At 38.9% G+C, this 23,239-nt stretch overlaps 1 protein-coding gene across 1 annotated transcript in view; it reads right to left on the reverse strand.

Annotated features, from left to right (window-relative positions):
• Window positions 1-23,239, reverse strand: part of L3MBTL3 (L3MBTL histone methyl-lysine binding protein 3) — an 82,311-nt gene that overhangs the window by 16,611 nt on the left and 42,461 nt on the right. The window contains exons 12-16 of the mRNA XM_075706938.1: window positions 17,467-17,543; window positions 15,978-16,063; window positions 13,555-13,665; window positions 11,810-11,924; window positions 8,464-8,566 (exon numbers count right to left, since the gene is read on the reverse strand). Coding sequence (XP_075563053.1) covers window positions 8,464-8,566; window positions 11,810-11,924; window positions 13,555-13,665; window positions 15,978-16,063; window positions 17,467-17,543 — 492 coding nt within the window. The remainder of the gene's footprint in view (window positions 1-8,463; window positions 8,567-11,809; window positions 11,925-13,554; window positions 13,666-15,977; window positions 16,064-17,466; window positions 17,544-23,239) is intronic.

Here is a 23,239-nt window from a genome sequence, read left to right on the forward strand (position 1 = left end):
TTCAAGAATATAACTACCTGCCTTTCCATAAAACACTGCAATGTTTTGTTTCGCTGTTACATGCATGATTTCCAAACAGAACTGTCTAATATAAACAAGTCTACCTTGCCAGCCCTGCCACCTCCAAATTACAAATAATAAACAGAAAACCAACAGCTTTCATTATCATGTTTGTTTTACAAAGCACAGCATTAAAAAAAAGGCCTTTTATTCAAAATACGCTGTACATTCTGCTTGGTTTCGGCGTGAGTATGAATCGACTCCTATCATGAGGCTGGACCAATACTGGTGATCTAATTTTGGTCTCACCAACATAAACAAAAAGTTGGTGGAAATTTACATTTCTCTCAGCACTAGCATAAAAGGAGAAAATTCCTTAAGGCTACACAGGCCAAGTCAGTCAGTTCTTGCTGGGGTTATCAAGACAGGAGTGCAACAGCATGTCTGATTTTTTCAGTTGGTTCATTTGAAAACCTTCAGTATCAACCTTTTTTTTTTTTTTTAAAATCCTTGTATAGCTGTGCTGAACTTGAATTATGGAGGAAGAAACACGCCAGCAGAATACAATTTCTGGTTTTCTAATCAACATGAGATCCCTGTTTAAGGCCACTCCAAGCAGATGTTGTTCCTCAACAGCATGTACAGTGTTTTCAAGGGACATACAGCCATATCCCCAGGTGACCTAATGAAGACAGAACAGTCATCTTTGCCTTTTCCTGAGGAACTGGGTGGTAGTCCCAGCACCTCCTCTGAGATACAAGCACTGAAGTTTTTTGCCATGAGAACCTTCATACCAGGAGTTTACACAGCCAAATAAGATACAGCCAAATGGGTGGCTGATTCTAAAGCACTACACTTGAAATAGGGTACTTTTTTTGTTAATTGTTTTAAAGACATGGAACATAATATACAAACAAAAAATTAACTTGGAGCATTTACCTTTTATTTCTAATTTCTCCTAAGCAGAATTTGGCATTTTATTTTCGATTTATTTGTATACCTCTACTTACATTTATTTTTCAACCTACTGGTTTTGTCTGTCTTAGAACTAGCCTCTGCCAGACGTCTTAAAAGAACAAAAAAACCATTAACTAAAATATGGGGAAGAAAACAGAACACTAGGAAAGAGGGGAAGTTGTTTCATATTCTCAATTCTTTATACTGCTGCATCTATCACAATGATGTATTTTTTCCCTCTCACATGAGCTACAAGATGAAAGATACAGGCTTCTATTCAGAAAAAGGTTTAAAGGAGCCAGTGCTAGTGGGATTTAAGTTCTTGCTGTGACAAACTCATACCACTGTGATGAAATACAGTTATCAGAAACTCAGGAATATATTGGTTAATCTCAGTTCTGCCATTGCTGTAAGGCAAATGTAATGTAATCTTTTGGTTTCCTATGCTCACAGAGGTGTTCTGAGGCTTAGCGTTTTTAAGCAGTTAGAGGGTTGTCTCAAGGAAACACTAAACACTACCAATGTCTATTTAACTTCAGTTGTGTATTATTAAACAAGCCTTACACCACAATGAAATCTGACAATACTATTTCTCCAACAAGTCTTCTGTTTACCAGCACCACTAATATGTTTTAAATTAAAAAACCAAGAAAAAGTCTCAAAATTCAGTCCATTAGAACTTGCCTGTTTATATACTGCCTTTTCATAGAATCACAGAACCATAGAATCGTTTAGGTTGGAAAAGACCTTTAAGATCATCCAGTCCAACCATTAACCTACACTACCAAGTCCACACTAAACCAATCAAGGGTAGACTAGACTAAACCATGTCCCGAAGTGCCACGTCTACACGTTTTTTGAACACTTCCAGGGATGGGGACTCCACCACCTCTCTGGGCAGCCTGTTCCAATGCTTGACCACCCTTTCCGTGAAGAAATTTCTCATAATTTCCAACCTAAACCTCCCCTGGCGCAGCTTGAGCCCATTTCCTCTCGTCCTATCGCTAACTACATGGGAGAAGAGACCAACACCCACCTCACTACAACCTCCTCTCAGGTAGTTGTAGAGAGCGATAAGGTCTCCCCTCAGCCTCCTCTTCTCCAGACTAAACAACCCCAGTTCCCTCAGCCGCTCCTCATAAGGCCTGTGCTCCAGACCCTTCACCAGCCTTGTTGCCCTTCTCTGGACACGCTCCAGCACCTCAATGTCTTTCTTGTACTGAGGGGCCCAAAACTGGACACAGTATTCGAGGTGCGGCCTCACCAGTGCCAAGTACAGGGGAACAATCACCTCCCTGCTCCTGCTGGCCACACTATTCCTGATACAAGCCAGGATGCTGTTGGCCCTCTTGGCCACCTGGGCACACTGCTGGCTCATGTTCAGCCGGCTGTCTACCAACACCCCCAGGTCCTTTTCGGCCAGGCAGCTTTCCAGCCACTCTTCCCCAAGCCTGTAGCGTTGCATGGGGTTGTTGTGTCTGAAGTGCAGGACCCGGCACTTGGCCTTGTTAAACCTCATACAGTTGGCCTTGGCCCATCGGTCCAGCCTGTCCAGGTCCCTCTGCAGGGCCATCCTACCCTCGAGCAGATCGACACTCCCACCCAGCTTGGTGTCATCTGCAAACTTACTGAGGGTGCACTCAATCCCCTCATCCAGATCATCGATAAAGATATTAAACAAGGCTGGCCCCAAAACAGAGCCCTGGGGAACACCGCTCGTGACCGGTCGCCAACTGGACTTAACTCCATTCACCACTACTCTCTGGGCTCGGCCACCCAACCAGTTTTTTACCCAGTGAAGACTACGCCCATCCAAGCCATGAGCTGCCAGCTTCCCAAGGAGAATATTACGGGAGACGGTGTCAAGCTTTGCTAAAGTCCAGGTAAATGACATCCACAGCCTTTCCATCATCTACCAGGTGGGTCACCAGGTCATAAAAGGAGATCAGGTTGGTCAAGCAGGACCTGCCTTTCATGAACCCATGCTGGCTGGGCCTGATCCCCTGGTTGACCTGCACTTGCCTGTGGAGTTCACTCAAGATGAACTTCTCCATAATCGTTCCCGGCACTGAGGTCAGGCTGACAGGCCTGTAGTTTCCCGGGTCCTCCTTCCGGCCCTTCTTGTAGATGGGTGGCACACTGGCAAGCCTCCAGTCATCAGGGACCTCCCCTGTTAACCAGGACTTCTGATAGATGATGGAAAGTGGCTTGGCAAGCTTCTCTGCCAGCTCCCTCAGTACTCTTGGGTGGATCCCATCTGGCCCCATAGACTTGTGATATAAATATATAAATACTTTAGTATTTTCTTGAAAACAGAAGTTGAATGACAATTTCAGTCGACAATAGTTATAATATTAATAATTCTTTACAATACTAGATTCAGATGAGTTTTTCTTTGTAATTAATCATTTGAGTTGCTGTATCATATTTTAAAAAACTCCTTGATAGTCCTTTGATGTTACTATTACTTGGGGCAACAGAAAGAACCCTCATAGTTTCCACTGTTAGCTTTGTTTCAACAAAACACGGCATGAATGAACCTGTGTATGAGTTACATGGCTTTGGATCAGTCGGTAAATCCTCCTGAATCTCAATGCCTCTAGCCTTCAGTTCAGTTTAACTTGTCTACTACAAAGAATAAAAAATTAATCTTGTTATTCCTACATAATAGAAGTATTTGATTTATACAGGACTGTAAGTTTTAGAGACAACTCATCTCAAGGGCTCAGAAGTCTTGATGTTTAGTTTATTTAATATTAAAGTAGGATTTTTAACTCTTCTGTCAACTTAAACCTGGATTTCTGCTCCAGCTTGCAGTTCACCTTAGCACGCTATTTTGAAAACAGCAGAAGTTCAGAAGGCAGTTTCCAAAATGACCAGATGTCCTTGACTTGGGGTAACCAAGGTCTGCCAGAGGCACAGAGCGAATGGCAAGAAGCAGAAGCAGCAGCAGGTACTCAGTTTGAAACCTCTGCTATATATCTGACAGGGCTGTACACCCTCCAGCTCTGCTTCACAGCTTTGAAACCAGTCCAACACAAAGATACTCAATTATCATCTGAGCTGCTTCAGTAGGCTTCAGTAAACAAATACTCAAACATTAATACCACCTGACCCCCCCTGCACAGAAGAGTAATCAGCCATCTCTAAAAGCTGAAGGATCAACATAGCACAGCAATTAGCTATCTGCCATACACTTCGCATCCTACTGAAATGGCAGCAGAGTGGCTGGCAATACATGTGTCCATAACACAGTTTTCTGAGGAAAGGGAGCCACCGTTTCCAGAGTCCTGCATAGGCTGAGTAAAAACTGAGTATTAAAATAAGCTTCTGTTTTTATTGACTCAGGAAAGATCCATAAAGGAAAAACCCAATGCACCTACTACTTCTTGTACACCGCCCTGACGAATTCCCAGGATCACTTGATTTTCAAGTCAGAGGTTTTACATAATCAGCCCTTTCCAGAACTGTCCAATGGAACAGAAGTGTTGAGGTAGCATATCCTATTTGTGGTATTCTGCAACTGCTCTCCCTTCACTCTCAAGATCTATCTCTAGGTAGGGTGACACACATCTCTTTTTTTCTCTAGAGTTCAAGGGCAGTAGGATAAAACTGGGCTACTGATGGGTAGGCATGGACACTAGTCTTCTCCAGACATCTGGAGATGCTCCTATCTTCTAGTGGTATGCAAAGTTTCTGAAGCACAGAGTCCAACTGGATTACTCAGCCTCAGCTACACCTAACATCAGAAGGGAACATAAGCCAGGATTCTTTCTTAACCTGAAGAAAAAGAGTAAGGTGGTACTCTGTTTGGTAAAAGAATGTTAATACTAAAGTATTTTTTAATACAGATTATTAGTCTTTATGACTGCGTGGAATATTTTGCAGATCTGCGTGAAGCCACAGACAGGTCTCCTGGTTTAGCTGTACTGGTTGGAAATGTTACCAATCCCAGCTGCTCTTTGCCTTTCAGGTGCAGGTTATTGTCAAGCATGCCAAGCAACGAGCTTGTACAGCAGCTCCAGGAAAATCCACCTGCATTTACTCAAACTATCTTCCTTGATGGGTTAAACAAATAGATTGGACTAACTGATGGATTAGACTTTACCTAGAGCAGCCTATGACTGCATCTGCTGGTAGTGATATGGGATTAGCAAGAAACCTCCAGCAGAGAGGTCCTGACAGCATCTGGGGTGTACATTCCTTTTTTTTATTTTTCTGATGGATTTTTGTTAAGTTATGCCTTTACTTCAGTTGACTTTACAAAAACATTTTTAACTAGTCTGGGAACAAGTGATACAAAATGTTCTCTTTCACACTTTACAACGCATGTTTATCATCAAAGCATTCTTTTTTAGGAGCAAGCTGCTTCAACATTCTAAACTTGACTCAAGAGTAGCTTATAACGGATTGGGCTGGGGCCAATCACCTTACATAAAAGATAAAATGAAACTTGAGACTGGCATCAAAATCATGAGAATTACTTCAACAGACACTGAACAAATAGATGCGACATCCTACTGAGCTGAGGTTCCCTGCGTTTCTGTGCCGCTGTTCTTTTACAACACAGCCTCCACCACGGCACATCCAGTTCACTTCAACTTACACATAACGCATGTAAAGTTTCTGGTAAAAATCTTCATTCATGGAGGGTTGACCCAGAACACTAATGACCTGTTTACAACTGACCGCTTTGCATTACTGCTTGAACTTGAAAATTATTGCATGCATTAAACATCAGGGAGCATACAATTCACAATCATAAAAATGCAGGTGATCTGCATAATGCTACCAACTTGCACATCAGTCTCAGTTTCAACTGCACAGCACAAAACCCTAGATCAACTGGTGATAGGTACCAAGTCCTTATTAACATCAACTTTTCCAAAAAGTATATGCTTTAACCCCACTACATTATTAATCACCGAGTCTTTCATCTGGTTCCTAAAGAACAAGCTCTCAAAATTATTTCAGAACTACTTAGCATTTTAAATTATCATCTTTTCTGCACACAGGCATTTATGCTGTAGACAGACATTGTACCTCATCATGAAAAAAAAAATAAGCATGGTTAAATACATTTCAAGGTTGCCAAGATAAAAGAGCCAAGGGACTGCTACCTGACATGGATAATTACACCCATTTCAAAATGTCTTTGTTAATTCAGGAAAAAAAGTGATGGTACAACATTAGAATTTTTGGGGTGACCTGGACCCTCAAGTCTGTAGACTCCAGATAAATAACAAATATCATTATTTTCCTCAGAAATGCTCAAGAAAAAACCCACAATATCAGCACAGAGGGCAAACCAATATAGTTAGTGAATAAGATACTTAATGGTGTTAATTTATTTGCTATGAAACAGCAAATACCTGTCTTAGGATCCACAAAATCTCTTTGGTTATATTTTTATCCCCCAGAACTATCAGTTAATGTGCAAATAATAGGATTGCTAAGACCACAGTAAAAATAAAACACAATAGACTGCCATAAGTTTATTTCTTAATATTCAAGACAAGTAAGTGTAACGACTTTAAATACCATGGAAAATCTAGTTATAAAAGCAAAGGCTACATGAACTAACTAGACATATAGCTCTTACTCATCCCTTCCCTGTGAAACACTAGAAGTTTTAGTGCCAAAGTTTATTTAGAGATCACTTTTCTGACACATTCATGTATAGTTTCTTTCTTTCTTTTTTTTTTTAAAGTTTCAGCCTTGGGCTAAGAATGGGTATGTTCACCTGATTCTGAGTAATTGAGACAGCACATGGGAAGGAATTGGAATTTATTGCCTTACAGATCAGGTGCATTAGTAAATCATACAAGACTCAGCCTGCTGGAATATGAAATAAAATGGGTTTCAGCTAAGCAGCCAGGAAGCTTTTTCGGCAAGTCTCGTTTACTTCACATTTTCACTGGACTAAGAACATGAATGCAGTAGGTTGCCATATGCTAACTGAAGAATGGTAACTGCTTAAGTACTAACTTGACTGTTTTAAGGAGTTGTCCTAATCATTAAGTGCAACAAAGCTTCTCAAAAGGGAATGCAAAAAAAAAAAACCAAAACAAAACCAACCCACAAAAAAACCCAAAAAAACCCAAAGAAAAAGAACATGGACAGAAAAAGACAAAAGGAAAAGGCTGAGAATAATCTGAAAGACAGCAATGCGGCATACTGTGTCATGACACCACCACCACAGTTCATACTGCAGCGGAGCTAACTTAGCCATGTCCCTAAAAGCTTATACTAGCATCAGGAGCTTGTCTGTCTCCTAACACCACAAACACAATGCCTCTACTGTAGATAGGAAAGAACTTCTTGCAGCAAAATTTGCCTTTTGCACACTGAACATGTAACAAAACAGTGAGTATTGCTGGCAGGTATCTTCGTTAGGGATGAGTCAGGACTTCAACACGTGCTGATACAGCATCAAAACCTTGTAGCATAATTCTAGTCAACAGGACTTAATTCTCTCACCAAAACCATGAAAAGATTGCAGAGCTAAACTCTTGGATCATGGTAGTTTAGTAATATACTTAAAAAAAGTGGATAGACAAATAACCAAAGAGCAATCCTCTAACTATATGAGAGCAGAAAGCACAAAGTGGTATGACATTCGAGGACTGTATGACTGTGTACTGGAAAAATTCCAAGAAAACTTCTGGAAGCTCTAATTTGCAAAAAGGTAATAGGATGATTTAATTTAAGATACTTCATTCTCAACTTAAAATGTTACATTAACTGTATATCCCTTACTGAAATAGTCAGGAGTCACCTCATACTGTAACCATTTTAAAAATAATAAAATTCTGACTTAGTAAATGTTTCCCATTTACTCTCTCATTGTCTCTCTGTCCTGCATTCCATTCTCCCATGCTACTGCTCTCCCTATTGTCAACTCTCCTCTAGGACAACTTGCGATGTCCACATTTCTGTATCATATTTCAGAAGGTGTTCAACAAAAGCATCTTTAGAAACACTAGCTACAAACAGCAAGTTGTTCAGGCTGTCATTTGGGAATATGTCAATTGGAATTTCCTTTTTAGCATTTCTTCCAAGCCAACAAGCAAATCCTCATCCCTATCAACCAAGCAGAACAAAAACATCCAAGCCGTAATAAAATTAGTGGCCTCATATTTCAAAGGGTTCAAAAGTTATTGCTTTCTACATATCTGTCTGTAATGTTTTGCAATCTGAACAGCAAGCCGAGGAATCCTCATAGGAACAAAATACAGAGTAACTGAATCTATCAATTGTGACAAAAGAATGATGTTTGACAAATCTTATCTCGGCACACCCTGGTGAAATGAAGTTACAGATTGCTAATGTTTATTTCAGCATGCTCACCATGGCAACTGAAATCACTGCATATTTAGGTTTATAAGTTTTCCTATTTTTTTCCAGCTTGGATCTGTTTCCTTGTGAACAACAATTAAAAAAAAACCCCACATGTGCACACATCACTCAACCGAAAGAATAAAATTACAGTTTCATAGCACATACCTATGATGGCCAATATGTCTTGCTCTTTTAATGTGCCCAACTCCTTTACATCCTGCTGTGGGACACCCTCCATGCTCTAAAGCTTCCACCAATTCCAAGGGACCTGCATATCAGGGGAAATTACATATGAGGTTAAAAAAAAGTATCTAATCTTTAAAAGTTATATAAATGTGCAGGAATACCAGAGTATCATAGTAAACATGAAGTAAACAAAACCTAATTTTAAAGTACTTTAAAAACGCATTCTGCAAAAGCATGATGGAGATTCAAACAACCTAATCCACTGGAGATATAATTTTATTCTGTGTGAGTAAATCTCTACAGAAGAGATACATCTATCTAAAGAAGGCAAATCTTGGAGGAACTGTGTGACTACAAATTTCTCTCCTATAAACTACATGCAGCTGGAACCTGGTTGTTTTGCAAGAGCACAGACAAAGCAAGTTACCCCACTGTTCCTGAAGACAGGGATCTGTTCGTAATAGACACTGACCTCCTCCATTTTTAGCTCAAGTTTTCCAGTGAACAAGACGTGAAAACGAAGGCTGAAAATATTACTAAAAAAACCCAAGCCATCAGGAGATTTTTGACATTTTTACTTATCTGAATTTATGCGTCTATCTGATTTTCATCAGCCTGTAACAATGATGCCTGCAACCATGTAGCTGTCAAAACTAGCTTTGACACTCAAGCAAACATAGTATACAATGCATAGTTTCACGAAACTGAGAACACCTGCTGCACATCTGCAAACATGCACTGCCTCTCCAGTACTGCTTTTACTTGGAAAGTACATGAACTTGTACCTCCCCCTACAGATAACAATACTGACATAAAAAGGTCTATTTAAATAAATTTTCCTAGATGAAAGATAGATTCCTGCTTGCAGATGGATAATGAAAGACAGAGAATTATTATGTATAATTAGGACAGTCCAAAAGCATCTTTTAACAATGTTCCAACTATGCTAATGTTACAACACTACAACTACACTGAAGTCCAAATACTTCTACAGGCTTTAAAACAGTGTAATGGATGAGAAAACAGAGAATTTTATCTTTTCTACCTTTACACAGAATTGATGCCTATAACGTAGCAAGTCAGTAGACTCAGAGGAAGAGTTAACTTAATAGGGACGCTTTTGGAAGGGGAAGTCCTGCCTCACTGATGCTCTGGTTTTGCAAAAACCAGCTCCCTACAAGTGTTCTCTCTTCACTTAAAAAATTCAAACTCTCTAAAAATGTAATTTAAAAGAGCTGCAACTGGCTGTCCATATTTATGCAAGAAGCTGCTGCTTGCGTCACTGTGAAATGATATTAAAGTCAACACCAATACATAGCTCTTAATTCCCTAACTGCTATCAAAAAGGTCAGAAGCCATCATGACAACTCCACTACATCTGAAGAGAAAACACTATGAATACATAAATACTGGGAGCATAAGACCATAATGATGACTGCTCTAGACTAATATCGCTAACATCACACAGCGTTCACGCAAAGATTCCAGTGTTAAAGACAGGGATCTGGACTGCATCATTAAAGGGACTATCTTACTGACTGAGGAAAAAACATTGTGTCTTGCAAAATATTTTCTTTGCTCCTTCTGAAACCCTTTCACAAAACTTGAAATGCACTTTAACTTACTTGGAAACGATATTAATATTTTTATAATATTCTATACTCTATACCATATTCTACGGCAATAACACAAAGTCATATTGTTGGAAGAATGTATTATTCAGTAATCATCCCACTGTAACAGTATTTGTGTAGTTACTCTTTTTCTATTTTACAGATAGTCACTTTCCCTCCTGTCACATTGTTCATCTTTGTTTTTGCAGCTTAACTAGTATCAAGAAAGTATCATCACTTCCACCAGTCACATCCTAAAAGAGATCAACAGTGCCTCCTGCGCCACCAGCTAGAGGAGATGACGCGTTGTGTGTGATGGGCATCTGTATTGTTTCTTTTAACGTCTCCAACAAAATGAACGTACATATTTTATGCTTCCACATAGGCTAAGATTTTTTTTTTTTCCCAATTTTAGGTAACAGAAACATCTCAACCTTATTTGGCTCTTTTGCCATATAATACAATTTTTATTTATGTGGCCACAGACTACTTTTTCTCACTGGACTGTTCCTTCATTCAGTACGCAGGATGCACATCTCAGATTAAGAAGCAGATATACAGCATCTTATCTTCTCCTCATTATTCACTTTGTGCTTTGGCACTTACGGCACTCTATTCAGACTCTGCTTTGAAGGCAGAATGATTAACTTCCTAACAGGCAGTCATCACTGTACCACTGGAGTGCTCAGAAAACTAATGAATATACTCTGATCATGCTCTTGATAGGAAACATTTCTTGATATCTTAGAGACGCTGAATTGAGGTACTGAGATTTTCAGGTAACACGTACACACAATCTGTGTGTGCCTTATCCCAGTTATTTGACATTTAATTTTTTCAGAGTAACTGGCATTGCTCAGCATTTCTTATTTTCCAAGCACAGCTCTTTCTGATCTCCGTTACAGCTGTGAACACTCAGCACTTGTGCAAACCATACCTCAGAGTCACAATATAAAACAATCCCAGAGAACAGCACTCAAAGATCATCTGTTCAAGGTCTGGCTAAAGTGCTTCCACCACCATCGTCCAGAAACACAGCGGCATAGGCAGGGATATCTTTACCACAAAAGTCTCTTCTCCCTGCAACCTTCAGTCTTGGTAATGACAGACCTCCCACTTCAACAAGTAAAACAAAATCGCCAGAGAGGGCAAGGCGGTAAATACAGTATTATTATTGGTACCATGCTTCTGTTAGATTTATCTAATGGTTTGGACACCATTAACCCCTCTTTGCTCAGCAGAAGATGACAAGGAAGTTAGCTGGTTTTGAGGCTTTGCCACAGCATTTGAAAGGAGTGCCTTCTCAGTGCAGTCTGGACTCCTTTGAGCTAAAAAGCACACTAACCTTCAAGAGAGTGTGGACAGAAGATTTTTAAGAGTGATACCGTATCCCTACTGAGTGCCACAGCATTTTCATCACTGCCTTCAAGAGGACCAGGATTTTACACAACAGATCTTTATCATTACTTCAGGTTTTGACTGTGGTTCTTATGCATACAGACAAACATTGTATTTCTATTACAGTAAGGGTCAATAAAGCTATCTACTAAAAAGTGATTAATTACTGACCATTGATTTTGCACTAAATGTCATATTTACATTATTTTCCATGTCCTAGTTGCTTCTCTTCCTTGGACAGCACTGACAGGGAAAAAGAAAGCACAGCACACATGCCTTTTAACATCATTACATTACAATGTGATTTCTCTTACTAAGAGGGGGCTGAAGAGGGTGTCCGGTTTTTGTACACCAGCCTGCAGGATGGATATCAGGGCTATCTACATCAGTCCAATAATCATAAATACTATCCCAGCCATCAAAATGGACCTAAAATCAAAAAAGAGAACAACACATTTTAGATCAGAAAAATTCTCTATAAAATCAGTTTCCCTAAGTAATCTCTAAAAATGACATGTCCATTAGAGACATCACTTGAATAGAACTATCAATGTTACACAGAAATATATGTACATTAGATTCTGGACCCAGGCATACTCTCACTGTAGTAAAGAGAGAGATGTCATTTCGTTGTTTACTATGTCTTGCATCATCAGGCTCAAATCCCAGGAATAAAGCAGGACAAGTTTAGTTCCCACATTAATACTTAAATTAAGCAAGAATTTCTGCCTTTTTTCCTTCTCAAAAAATAAAAAAATCCAAACATTTTTTAACCTCCTGTTTGAACAGGATTTAAGAATAGCAGAGCAATAAGCAAAGGACTAAAAAATGGCATTTATCCAAAAAAACCAAACAAAACACCACAACATACAAGTAACAATTTTATTAAAATCAGACTATACAAGATAAAGAGTTGAAACTGAAGAGAAAATGAAGTATGTGACTTCCCAGAAAACCACCAGTATGGGCTATACAGGCGTTTTTTTCAGGCAAAAGCTAAATATCTTCAAACTTTACTTGACCTCTGTACTAGTAAATAGCTCAGATCTCTCATGAGCGCATGTGTGGATGCACATACACGCAGAAACATACAAACCCAGCTCTTTCAACATATGCTACCGAGTCAAATTACAAGAAATTACTAGAAGTTACAAATCCTGTAATTTTAATAAATTAGACTGGAGAGGGTTTTGCTTGTTTGTTGGTGTATTTTTTTTTTTTTTGGCATGACTAACTTAAAGTTTAGATAGAAAATGTGTAGGTGTGAAGATATTAGCTCTGATGACTCTCTACCACCAGTTAATGTAGATTCAAAATGAAATGTCAGCTGCATTTCCTGCTTGAAATACCAGGTATACCTAATAAATATGTACAAACTGCAAACACAAATATCCTTCATACCATCTAACTGGATATCTGGAACATGCTAGCCCCTCTAACAGTTAAGGACTTCAGAGTGCAAACTGGTTTTGTACAATAAAAGAAAAATAATTCAAGTATACAATTTCTGGAAAACTACTATTTCTTAAAAATATATTATCTTAGATTAATCCAATCTAAAGTCCATAATGAATATAAACTTCAGAATTGCAAAAGTCACCGACAAGGCACAAGAGATCAGGGTTATTTTTTCATCTCTCACGTATCTCTCTCCTCTCCCTGAAATTTTATAGAGACAGAATCAATTAACCCAGGCCAAATATTTTATGGGCCCTAATACAAATATCATAGCAGCCCTTCAACACTTGATATTAAATCATCACTTTTCTTGATAGACAACTGTCTTGTATAAACCATTCCCAAAGCAATTTTCCAGTGTATTCAACTCTGCTCTCTAATTACCTACGTCAGCAAATGTAACTAATAGGATAATAAAACAACCCCTTCCAAAGGAATTATATGCATATTAATCAGTGAAAACGATGAGCAAAAGCTTAGCAGGACACAGCAATGTGACTTATTTCTTCCTGTGCTTAATTTTACAACTATAGGATTTTGGTTTTACAAAGTACTCATCAGTCACTCAAGCAGGATAGTACAGTAAGACAGAGAAACTTACTTTTATTCTGTAGTCATCAGTATCTACAATGGTTGCTACTCTGATAAATACTGGATTTCTCTTGTCAACCACTTCAAGTTTCATGTTTTTCTGAAAGCCGTGAGAAGGTTTCTAGAAGAGAACAACAGTATTATGTGAAACAGAAGAAAACCTCAAAAATCTCACACAGTTGTAAAGTATACAAAATCCATAAACTTTCTGCCTGCATTTTCTCAAATCTGCCCTCCCCCTCCAACAAATCCAAGCACAAAAACATCATTCAAAACAGTGTTATTAAACTCAAGAAATAAATTAACTACTTTGGAATGCCAGGTTCTCCTGGAATGGACTGGATTCAAGCCATCCAAGCAAGTAAGTGGGTATCTTTATTTTAAATCTTTCCTAAATTCTCTAGAAATGTTTTCCCATAGATTTTGGCCAACAATTTACATGCTTTATTCCATAGCCTGAAATGTCTATGAAATTGTCTAGAGGAAACATATGTGGTTTTTAGTGTGTGTTTTTGCTTCGTGAATCAACCTCTCTTTTTCAGTCTCCTACTGAAAACATAACTAATCCATGGTATAACAGTAAATACTCACTCAGAAAAAACAGGACCAAATACCTGTTTAGCAATACTATTTTGGCAAAAAAAGGTGTCTTTGTTCGGAGTATCAGATTTTATCTTTGCCATCTACAGCTATGAAATCTAAAGCAAAAATTATTTCCATTTTAAAGGAACATATGCACAAGACATGTGCATGTTTTTTTATTCTAGATTTCTAGGAAAATAACATATCCATCCCTCGAAGACTTTCAGAACATGAGTGCTTTTTCCCCAGCTGCAGCTGAAGGACTCTATTTTCTCCCATAATACAAATAAAATACTGTGACTGCCTCAGGAAGACCACACCCAAACTCCAACACAATCAGCATTTTATTCCCATTAAATCTGCTTTCTTATTGTTTATCACAATTAGCATTAATGTGGTTACCATTATATTAGTACAGAAAGCAGAGAGGTGATCTTCTCTGGCTGTGAAACCAGAAGACAGAGCACAGCTGAACCCCATGCAGTCAAGCTCTCCTTCCCCTCCATCCTCAAAGCCAGTTGGCCTTGTCTGAGCTACCTTTTGGGACCTACACCATCCCCAGCCGCTCTCTGCCGGTACGGTTTCTAGAACAGCGTGAGCCAGGCTAGCTAGCGCTCTCCCCATTCAATGCTGTCAATGCCTGCACGCTCGCGGCATGTCCTGCTCAGTTTCCCGGTGCAGACACAGCCAGACAGACCTTGCTGCCCGGAGGACCCTGCGGGCCACTGGTGGGGCATTCCCACTGCCGAGCCCCACGGGTGGCTGTTCTCTGAACCCCAGGGGGAGAAATTAAAACATGGATGCTCTGAGAGAAAAAGAAGATGTTTGCTTTTAGCTTGATGTAGTCAAGGTCACAGCCCTCCACTGTTTTGCCAAGGACTCTACCTCTCAGATATAACCAAGTACCTTCCTAATCCTTGCTCGGCGTGTTCTTGCTGAGAATGTAAGACTGAGACACGTTATTAAGCCGGGGTGATAAACTGCAGGTCAGCAATAAACTCTGGCGATCTACTGACCCCAGGAACTGCTATGAGCACCACATTTCTGCTTTTGTTAATCCAGCTCTTAGAAAACCGTGTTTCAGAACGAGTGACCCTAATCTGAAAAGCTGAGGCAAACCAGCTTCAACGCGCTGTGAGGCAAGGGGCTGGGAGCTACCAGCCATCTGATGCTGCTCCTAACAGCAATCCTCTCTGCATTACTGACCAGTCTGCTTTGCTTACTGAAATCCTAAGAGCTCAAGAAAGATGGGTGTCACTGAAAGAAACTAGCAAGTACAAAGCTAGAAGGACAGGACATTGCCCACAAACACCACAGTTATGCTGGGGAGCTGCCTGTGGATGCCCTAGTCACAAGCTCGCAGAAGAAAAAGTCTACTGAAGGATATTAAAAACAAACTGTCTCTTGGCAACTGCCAGAGACAATGGACTAGATGGGCAAGCAGACTGACCTCCTACAATAGTTTTTACATTCTCACTGTATTTATTGCACCATTTAAAATATATGGATAGAAATATGTATGTTCAAAATATGATGACTCAATAGCTATCTCATTATTTCTAATAACTAGGCAGTAATTTCCCATAGCAAATTACATTCATTAGTAATATTTTGTAGCATTTAATCACATTTATAATGATTAAAATAATAAAGTAATAGTGATTTATAATAATAATTATCTGATTTCTAACAGCGAACTGCAAACTTGCATAAAAATAAACCACCTATTATGCAACTAATTAACTGGATACATTTGGAAACATAGGAACACCATATATATATATATTCTCTTCTTAAACTTATTAATTATATGCACTTAAAAGCATGAAAAAAATATAAGCATTTTCTCACCACTTTAAAAGCCCTTGCAGGTGCAGGTAATGAACTGGTTTCTTCCAAATACTTCTCCCAAGAAAAATGCTTAGCATGTGGATAATCTGACACAGAAGAAATATGAGCGAAATTAAACATGGAAGTGCAAAACCCAAAATTGATGTCTGATTTACAGAATGCCTAACACGTCTATAATACTGTTCTGATTTATGCTTCAGATTTATAAAATAATTACAAGAAAGGCTATTTTGAATTGTCTCTGCACATTCACCAAGTAGGTTAAAAAGACTAATCATCTTCTCATAGACAATACTGAGCAGCTAGCAGAAAAAGTCACAGTTGCTTTGGATATGAGAATATAAATAACGTGGACTGGAAAAATCTGTCCACTTCATTCAAGAAATTCATTCACATATTATAAGCCTAATCCTGTATTTTATAAACAGTAATTTAATGGCAAACACAATCTAATCAGTGATAGCTTTGTACCACAGTAGAGCACACCTGACTACTTGCTATTCTTTTAGTGAACTTGTAAATTTCTAAAAAAATGGCCTGGATATTTACTATAAGAATAATTTACAGACATCATCAAAGAAGATGTTGCCTTTCTGAGAAAGCATCATGTTTGCAAACACTTTGTGCAAGAAACATAAAGACAGCTTTGCTCTTAAAGAAAAGGCAGTGCCTGTCCTTCACCTTTAATCTGCACTAAAGTTTAACTTGAAGTTTAAACATTATGATTCATAATGTAGAACAGAACAAAATCAATTCTGATTTGTTTTAAAAGGAATTTCACTGAATAATAGACTGTAATTAACCTCCTGACACACAGATTGCTGGCTGTTAGAATTTCTGTCAAAGTTGATTTTAACCAATTAACATCTTCCATGTTCTCAGACCACAGACCGCAGTTTCTGCAACAGGGCATTTAGATCATCCAGTCATACACAACAGTCCTGAAAAACAGCAGTCGTCTTGTATTTCATACTAATGACTACACTTTCATTCTTCTGTATCGTCTCTCTCACTGTGTTTTCCTCCCTTCCAAAGAGCCCTGACAAGTTTGATCCCTTGATCACATAAGGCAATCTTCTCATCAACCCATTATCTTGCATATTTAGTTCACATGAAGATGTTTTTCTTATGCAACAATCGCACACACTTGGAATTTGTTTTAGCAGCATTTTCACAATGTGAATCTTAGAGTAAGTGAATACATTCAGCCAAAAATACAAACTTGTTCAGATTCCAAGGGGTATCTTTCATGGACAGACGTCTCTTTACTAAAGCAGCATACGTGTGTATACTTAACACCTAATGTCTACTGTACTTCTATTTTCAACATATTATGTCCTGTAAAAAAAAATCAGAAGTCCCCAAACGCCAATTCTTAATTACAGAAAGAAAAATTCAGGAGAGGTAACAATAAGCTTATTGTAAGTTTTAATGCTGCTAGCTGACTATAACCTCCTCAAATCTTTCAGAGATGTAATAAGATACAAACCTGGTGGGGTGATGAGAGTTCTTTTATGTTCTTTACACCATCCAACAGGATGAATATGTGGGCTAGCTGCCTCACACCTGGAGGAGGGGAAGAAAGGGGATTGATAATGCAGTTCTTCAAACATCCTATTATGCTTAGAAAACAAGACATATTCCAAATAACCCATGACATCTTCAACTTACACTTAAACTGCAAACATAACGTGAAGATATGAATGCATTTAACACAGACTTGTTACCACCTAAAGAAGCAATTTCACTGGAAGATCAAAAAATCAAGTCCCTTAAGTCAGTGGTAGATCTCCACTGAGAAGCTATAATGCTGCACCTGAAAAATTCACATGTAGAGACTCAGTAGAAACATGTTGGCTGGTTGCAAGAACACAGTTATCACATCAAAGACAGACAGGGTTTTGCAATGCCAAGACTGAAACTTTAAACCAAAAGCTCAAAGACCTTGATTAATGATCCAAGTTGCACCTGGAGGCAGATTAGAAAATCATGCATAACTGCAATGCACTGTCAATAACAAGTAAAAACTAAAAACCAGATTCTGAGTGGTTTGAATGGAGCTATAAACATGTTAGTATAACCCAGCAGCATGTAAGTAAAGTATGTCTGAGAAAACCTGTCAGCAAAAAAGAATATAATAGCATTTTAGGCCCCAAACTGCCTGAAAGAATCCAGAACTAATCAGTGATCCAAGACTGCAAACTGCTCTACAAAAGCTGATCAAACTCACTTACGCAAGGGACTAACAACTTCCCATATTTTCTGTCATGTGCATCAAATTTTGCACTAGTGCTGCTGCCTGTGGCGTGCCACAAGAACCACAGAAGACTAACAAAGGCAGGGCGAGCTACACTTGACATGTGCTGGCATCTGTTTGAAGCAAGGAGAGATTGCTCTCACTCTGCTCACTGGTTCAGTTACATTGTGCTTAGAAAAAAGCGTCAGTGGTTGCTGGCTATCAAGTTCTGTTAGCCATACAAAAAAATGACACACACTGCAAAAACGTAATTGATATAAAAGCAGATGAGAGAAGAACTGTTTAAACATTCGGTATTATTATTATTACTATGTATAGAACGATATAATTTTATTACATATTGTTATATTATTTCATAACATAATACCTTATGCACAATATAGTGTATAGTCTATATAATATATAATGGATATACTGTAATTATTATATTACTCAATATTATTAGGAAAGGCAAAAAGTAAGACTGATCCACAGGAAAAGTAAAAAGCCACCAGACTCTGCTGTGAAACATGCACCATCCCTATGTCTGCATCAATACTTAATGATTGTTTTTGAGCTGGCTAAACAATTAACGGCGCGTTTTAAAGAAGCAGATAGTACTTATGGAGTCAGGGTAACCAAGGAACATCATGCTGACACAAAAAGCTAGGAGTGTTCTGCACGGCACTGCACTATGCTGCGTGCACATACTGTTTGCCTCTGTTTAGCTGGAAACTCATATATAACCATGTAATCCCCATGTAGATCTGTCCTTAGGGACCTCACTTCTCTTAGGAGCCTGTCCCACCTAATTTCTTCTTTAGTTAGATGAACTCAATATTGCAGTGCACACTTTCTCTCTTCCACCACTTCCTAAACCTAAAGGTGCTTCAGTAGCTGACATTATATATTCCCAGCCACATGCCCTCTCTCTTCTGGAAAATCCCACCAGTGTTTCCATCTCTCCAGAGGCCACAAGCCCAGTGCCTCACTCACTCCAAGGACCCGAGGACAATAAACTTTAGCCTGAGTAAGTTGAAGTAGCTAAGGCCTTCATTCCCTGCTCCCCAGGGAGGGATCAAGAAACCAAACTTAAGTAGCCAAGCAGCAGTCTAGATAGAAACACAGTCTCTCCCTCCTGCTGAAAGAATGCTACTTTCCAAAAACTTCTCAAATATTTAATGAGAAAAGAAGACAAGGAGAGGGCATCCATGCATGAAGACATGTACTTAATATACAAAAATCATTGCATAAAATACTGAAACACTCATTGTGATCCAGTTTCTATTTAATCCCTCTCTGAAGTCAACATCTCAACCGTTAGGCTGGGGAGTAACATGTATTCTCTCCCTTTCCCCTCAACCCAAGAGTTACTAATGCAAAACACCTGAACAGCGGGTCTGCTCTCCCTGATTGTTATAAAATAATCATTATCTGTACCTACCCAGAAAGTATTAGCATGCTGGAAGTTCATAACAGTTAAGTTCCCTTAATTAGCAGTACCAATTTATATTTTTTTAAAAATGCCATGTCGAAATGCTGTAATACCTAAGAGGGTGCAATGAATCATGCATGACAGAAAAAGAACCTGAAGGTGAATTAGCAGACCAAAATGCTACATCTGAAGATCTTGAACGCAAACATGTTTTAAGGATTGCAAAAGGAAACACAGCACAGAAAAGGCTGTAGACTGAACCCTGGGCTACTACCACACTGCAGTTTTGAACCCGTGCTGCATAAAAGAAAAACAAAGGAGCATATCATATTTGGAATACACAGAATAACACTTTAAAAAAAAATTCTGAAAAGTAGTTTTACATGATGTCTAAAATTCAGTATGGATGTACTTCAACAACAGAAATGCAGGTTGGATGTCTCAGAAGCATTGTCTCACAACAAGCACTCCTCTAACCTTCTACCAAAAAAGAGTCAAGCACTAACGACGAAAAATATTGGCCAGCCTACTACAATTATCTTGTGGCTTTATGTATGAAATAGGCGTGCTAGTATTTCTTTGTAATGATGCCAAACAGATCAATTTCTAGCAGATAAAACCTACCTTTGATAGACTCTGTAACGGCTCTGACAATAGCCAAGGATTCAACTCAGTTCCAGAATACCAACCTTTTGTCCTACTACAATATATAAAGCCATACTGTACGTATTTAGTATTTGTAGTATCACACCAGGTACTCTCTAAATCACTGAACCTGCCATATTAAAGGAAGCAAAAGGACCTTTGTGATAACTTTGCACTGGTAAAACTCAGCATCTGACTCCTAGAAATGCTTTGCCCCAAACAAATCGGAGAAGAGGCGAGTGCTTCATGCTCACTCTGTCCTCTTCCCTTCTCCTTACAATAACTGTGAAAAGAAGCTAATGAGCAAGGGGGGCAGCACTTCTCTCTTCTACCCCTCTCAAGTTGGAGGTTTACACAGAAGAATTTTACATGGATGAGGTACCCTTCTGCACTGGAAGGACACATCCTCTTACTTCCTGAAATGTTTTGGAGTAAAGTCCATAAATTATTTTCAAAAGTCTCCTGGATTGAATTTGGGAACAAGACCCATGCTCATGAGTCACTACGGTATTATCAGTATTATACTTAAAATACTGAGGTAGACGTGTAAAAACACTTGTCAGGACAAACCTTCTAAATGCATTTATTCTGTTTTGCTTTTTCAAGCACAGTTTGAACTTATGTTTTTATAAAATTCTGAAAAGTAAATGCCACTGCACACCCTTCTTGCCTTGAAGATTCAAGAAGCAGCAAGTGACAGGTATGTCGCAATGAAAGATGCACTCCTGGAAGATGCTCTGACATTACAGCAATGGGACTGAACATGGAACATGTAGCAAGTGTTACACACCACAGCACTGCAAAATAGCACTGTAAAACATTCACAACATTTTGATTTGCTTTAAAAGAAAAACCCAGTCATTACAGATGAGCCTATAAGAAACTTCTGCAACCATGATGGCCTCAGAAAAAAAAACACCATCCCTGTGCCAGCAAAACCAGGTCACACAGTCCATCTTTACCTACTGATTTCACACAGCCTTTTAGCTTCTAACAGTCCATTTAACAATAAAAAGTAGAGATCAGTAAAAGTCACATGCAATTTAAAGGAAAACTATTATGCTTTAATGTGTGTTATTTCATGGACATATTACCTAGTTTGGAAGAACAACAATAGTCTATCAGACTAAGCCCAAGACTTGTCAGCTGGAATGCTAAAGGCTACTCTGACTTTTCACAATCAATTTGCCGCATGCCGCAGCTTTTTATCTCCTTTGTTCCAAAACAGAAGGCAGATCACCCGGCTCATGTGCTTCATAAAACACGATGATCCATGAACTGTGAAGATGCTTGCTAGGCCAAAAAATGTTACCACCACTAGCAGGAGCTGAAGAATTTTGTACCTGCAAACCTACCTACCTCTGGACCATAGCAGAGCACCACCACCTTCCACCAAGCAGTGAGTGGTGAAACACACACACACTCAACTAATAAAGCAAGATTATGATGTCCACACAATTCATGCCACTTGCCATCCATTCCTTCTGTCATGTGAGAACATACAGACAGGAAAAGACATCTATTATCCATACTGGCAACTAAAGCTAATCCAGGTAGCTGAAGCAAAGCCAAAAGCAGCAGAGCGCACCAGCTGAACCTGTAAGAGAGCCATGCAGAGGGACAGACCAAGTGGCAGTTCTGCTGAGTTATGGACAGCTTAACTACATCTTAGAAAAGACGTCAAAGCAAGGAAGAGCTACGTGATGTAAAAGGGCAGGAAGAAGTTCTGCAATAAGGAAAGCCAAGGGCAGCTGACAATGTGAGCCCCTGGTGCTTGCACCACTCTGCATGAAAGGAACACACATACAGTTCAACAATCCTTAATTCACAGCAGGAGAGCACATCCCAGTGAGAGACTCAGATATGGAAGAAGACTCAGTATTTTTCTATTGGTCACTTTCAGCTGTCCTGTTAATTTTTTCCCAAAAATCTGTTTCATATATACAGCTCATTAAATTCAGATCAAGAGAGATGGATGATAATGCTCGCTATTAAAAAAATGAATATTCAATTCCTTTAGAAAAGTATTTTCCCAAATGTGTCTCCACCTGAAGATCTGGACAGAGTTTTTATTTAGTAATTGGCATTTTCTTTAAAATAAGTTGCATGGGTTATACTAATTTTGTTTTGAAATAATTTCCAATTTTCCCTTTTGGGGAAGCAAACTTTTTGGTATTTTGATTTTCACTTTATTAAATGTAAATACTATCTGTAATGAAAATGCTATCTATCAAAAACCATTCATACACACATGCATTACACCCATAAATAATAACAGGCCCTCAAGAATGCTACTTATACAACTTCTTGATTGTGAGATGTCAGTCATCTAACCATGCATAAAAAAAGAAGAAAAAAAAAAAGGAAGAAAACCATAGAAACCATCCTGCAGCCCCATCTAGTGCATAAGTCAGAACACTTCATCATTGACAAGTGTAAAGCTGGTATTATTTTAGGTCAGGACTTCCCCAGTGTGGTCCATGAGGTTATGGTATGCATCCAGAGGTGGTACAGCAAGCCACATTACCATATTTTCTATTTAAAGTCTGGTAAGACAGCTGCATGGTGATTTGCATGAAATTTTAGAGCTTTAGGGTCAGATAATGGTCCATTATCCATTTAAATAGTTAAAAGCATGCACTGTGACTCATGGTTCTTTAAGATTGTTTGATCTTCTATAACCCCTTCAAAAAGACTGTTCCTTTCAAAGAGAGAGTGGAGCAAAGTTAATTATCTCAAAAATGAAACAAGCAGAGCACAACTGTTAATGACTCAGCTGTTAGCAAAGTAGCAGATTCTGGTGGAGAGCAGAACTGGCCTCTTAGTCTCACACCGAAATCCAGTCTGTTCAAAAACTCATACAGATCAGAAAATGGTTCAGAAAAATCAAGAGCTGATTTGTCTTCATGAGGCGCTTTAGACATCATTTTTTCTATGCAAGACAGA

This window comes from Pelecanus crispus, chromosome 3, assembly GCF_030463565.1.
Source record: "Pelecanus crispus isolate bPelCri1 chromosome 3, bPelCri1.pri, whole genome shotgun sequence".
NCBI classification, from domain to species: domain Eukaryota; kingdom Metazoa; phylum Chordata; class Aves; order Pelecaniformes; family Pelecanidae; genus Pelecanus; species Pelecanus crispus.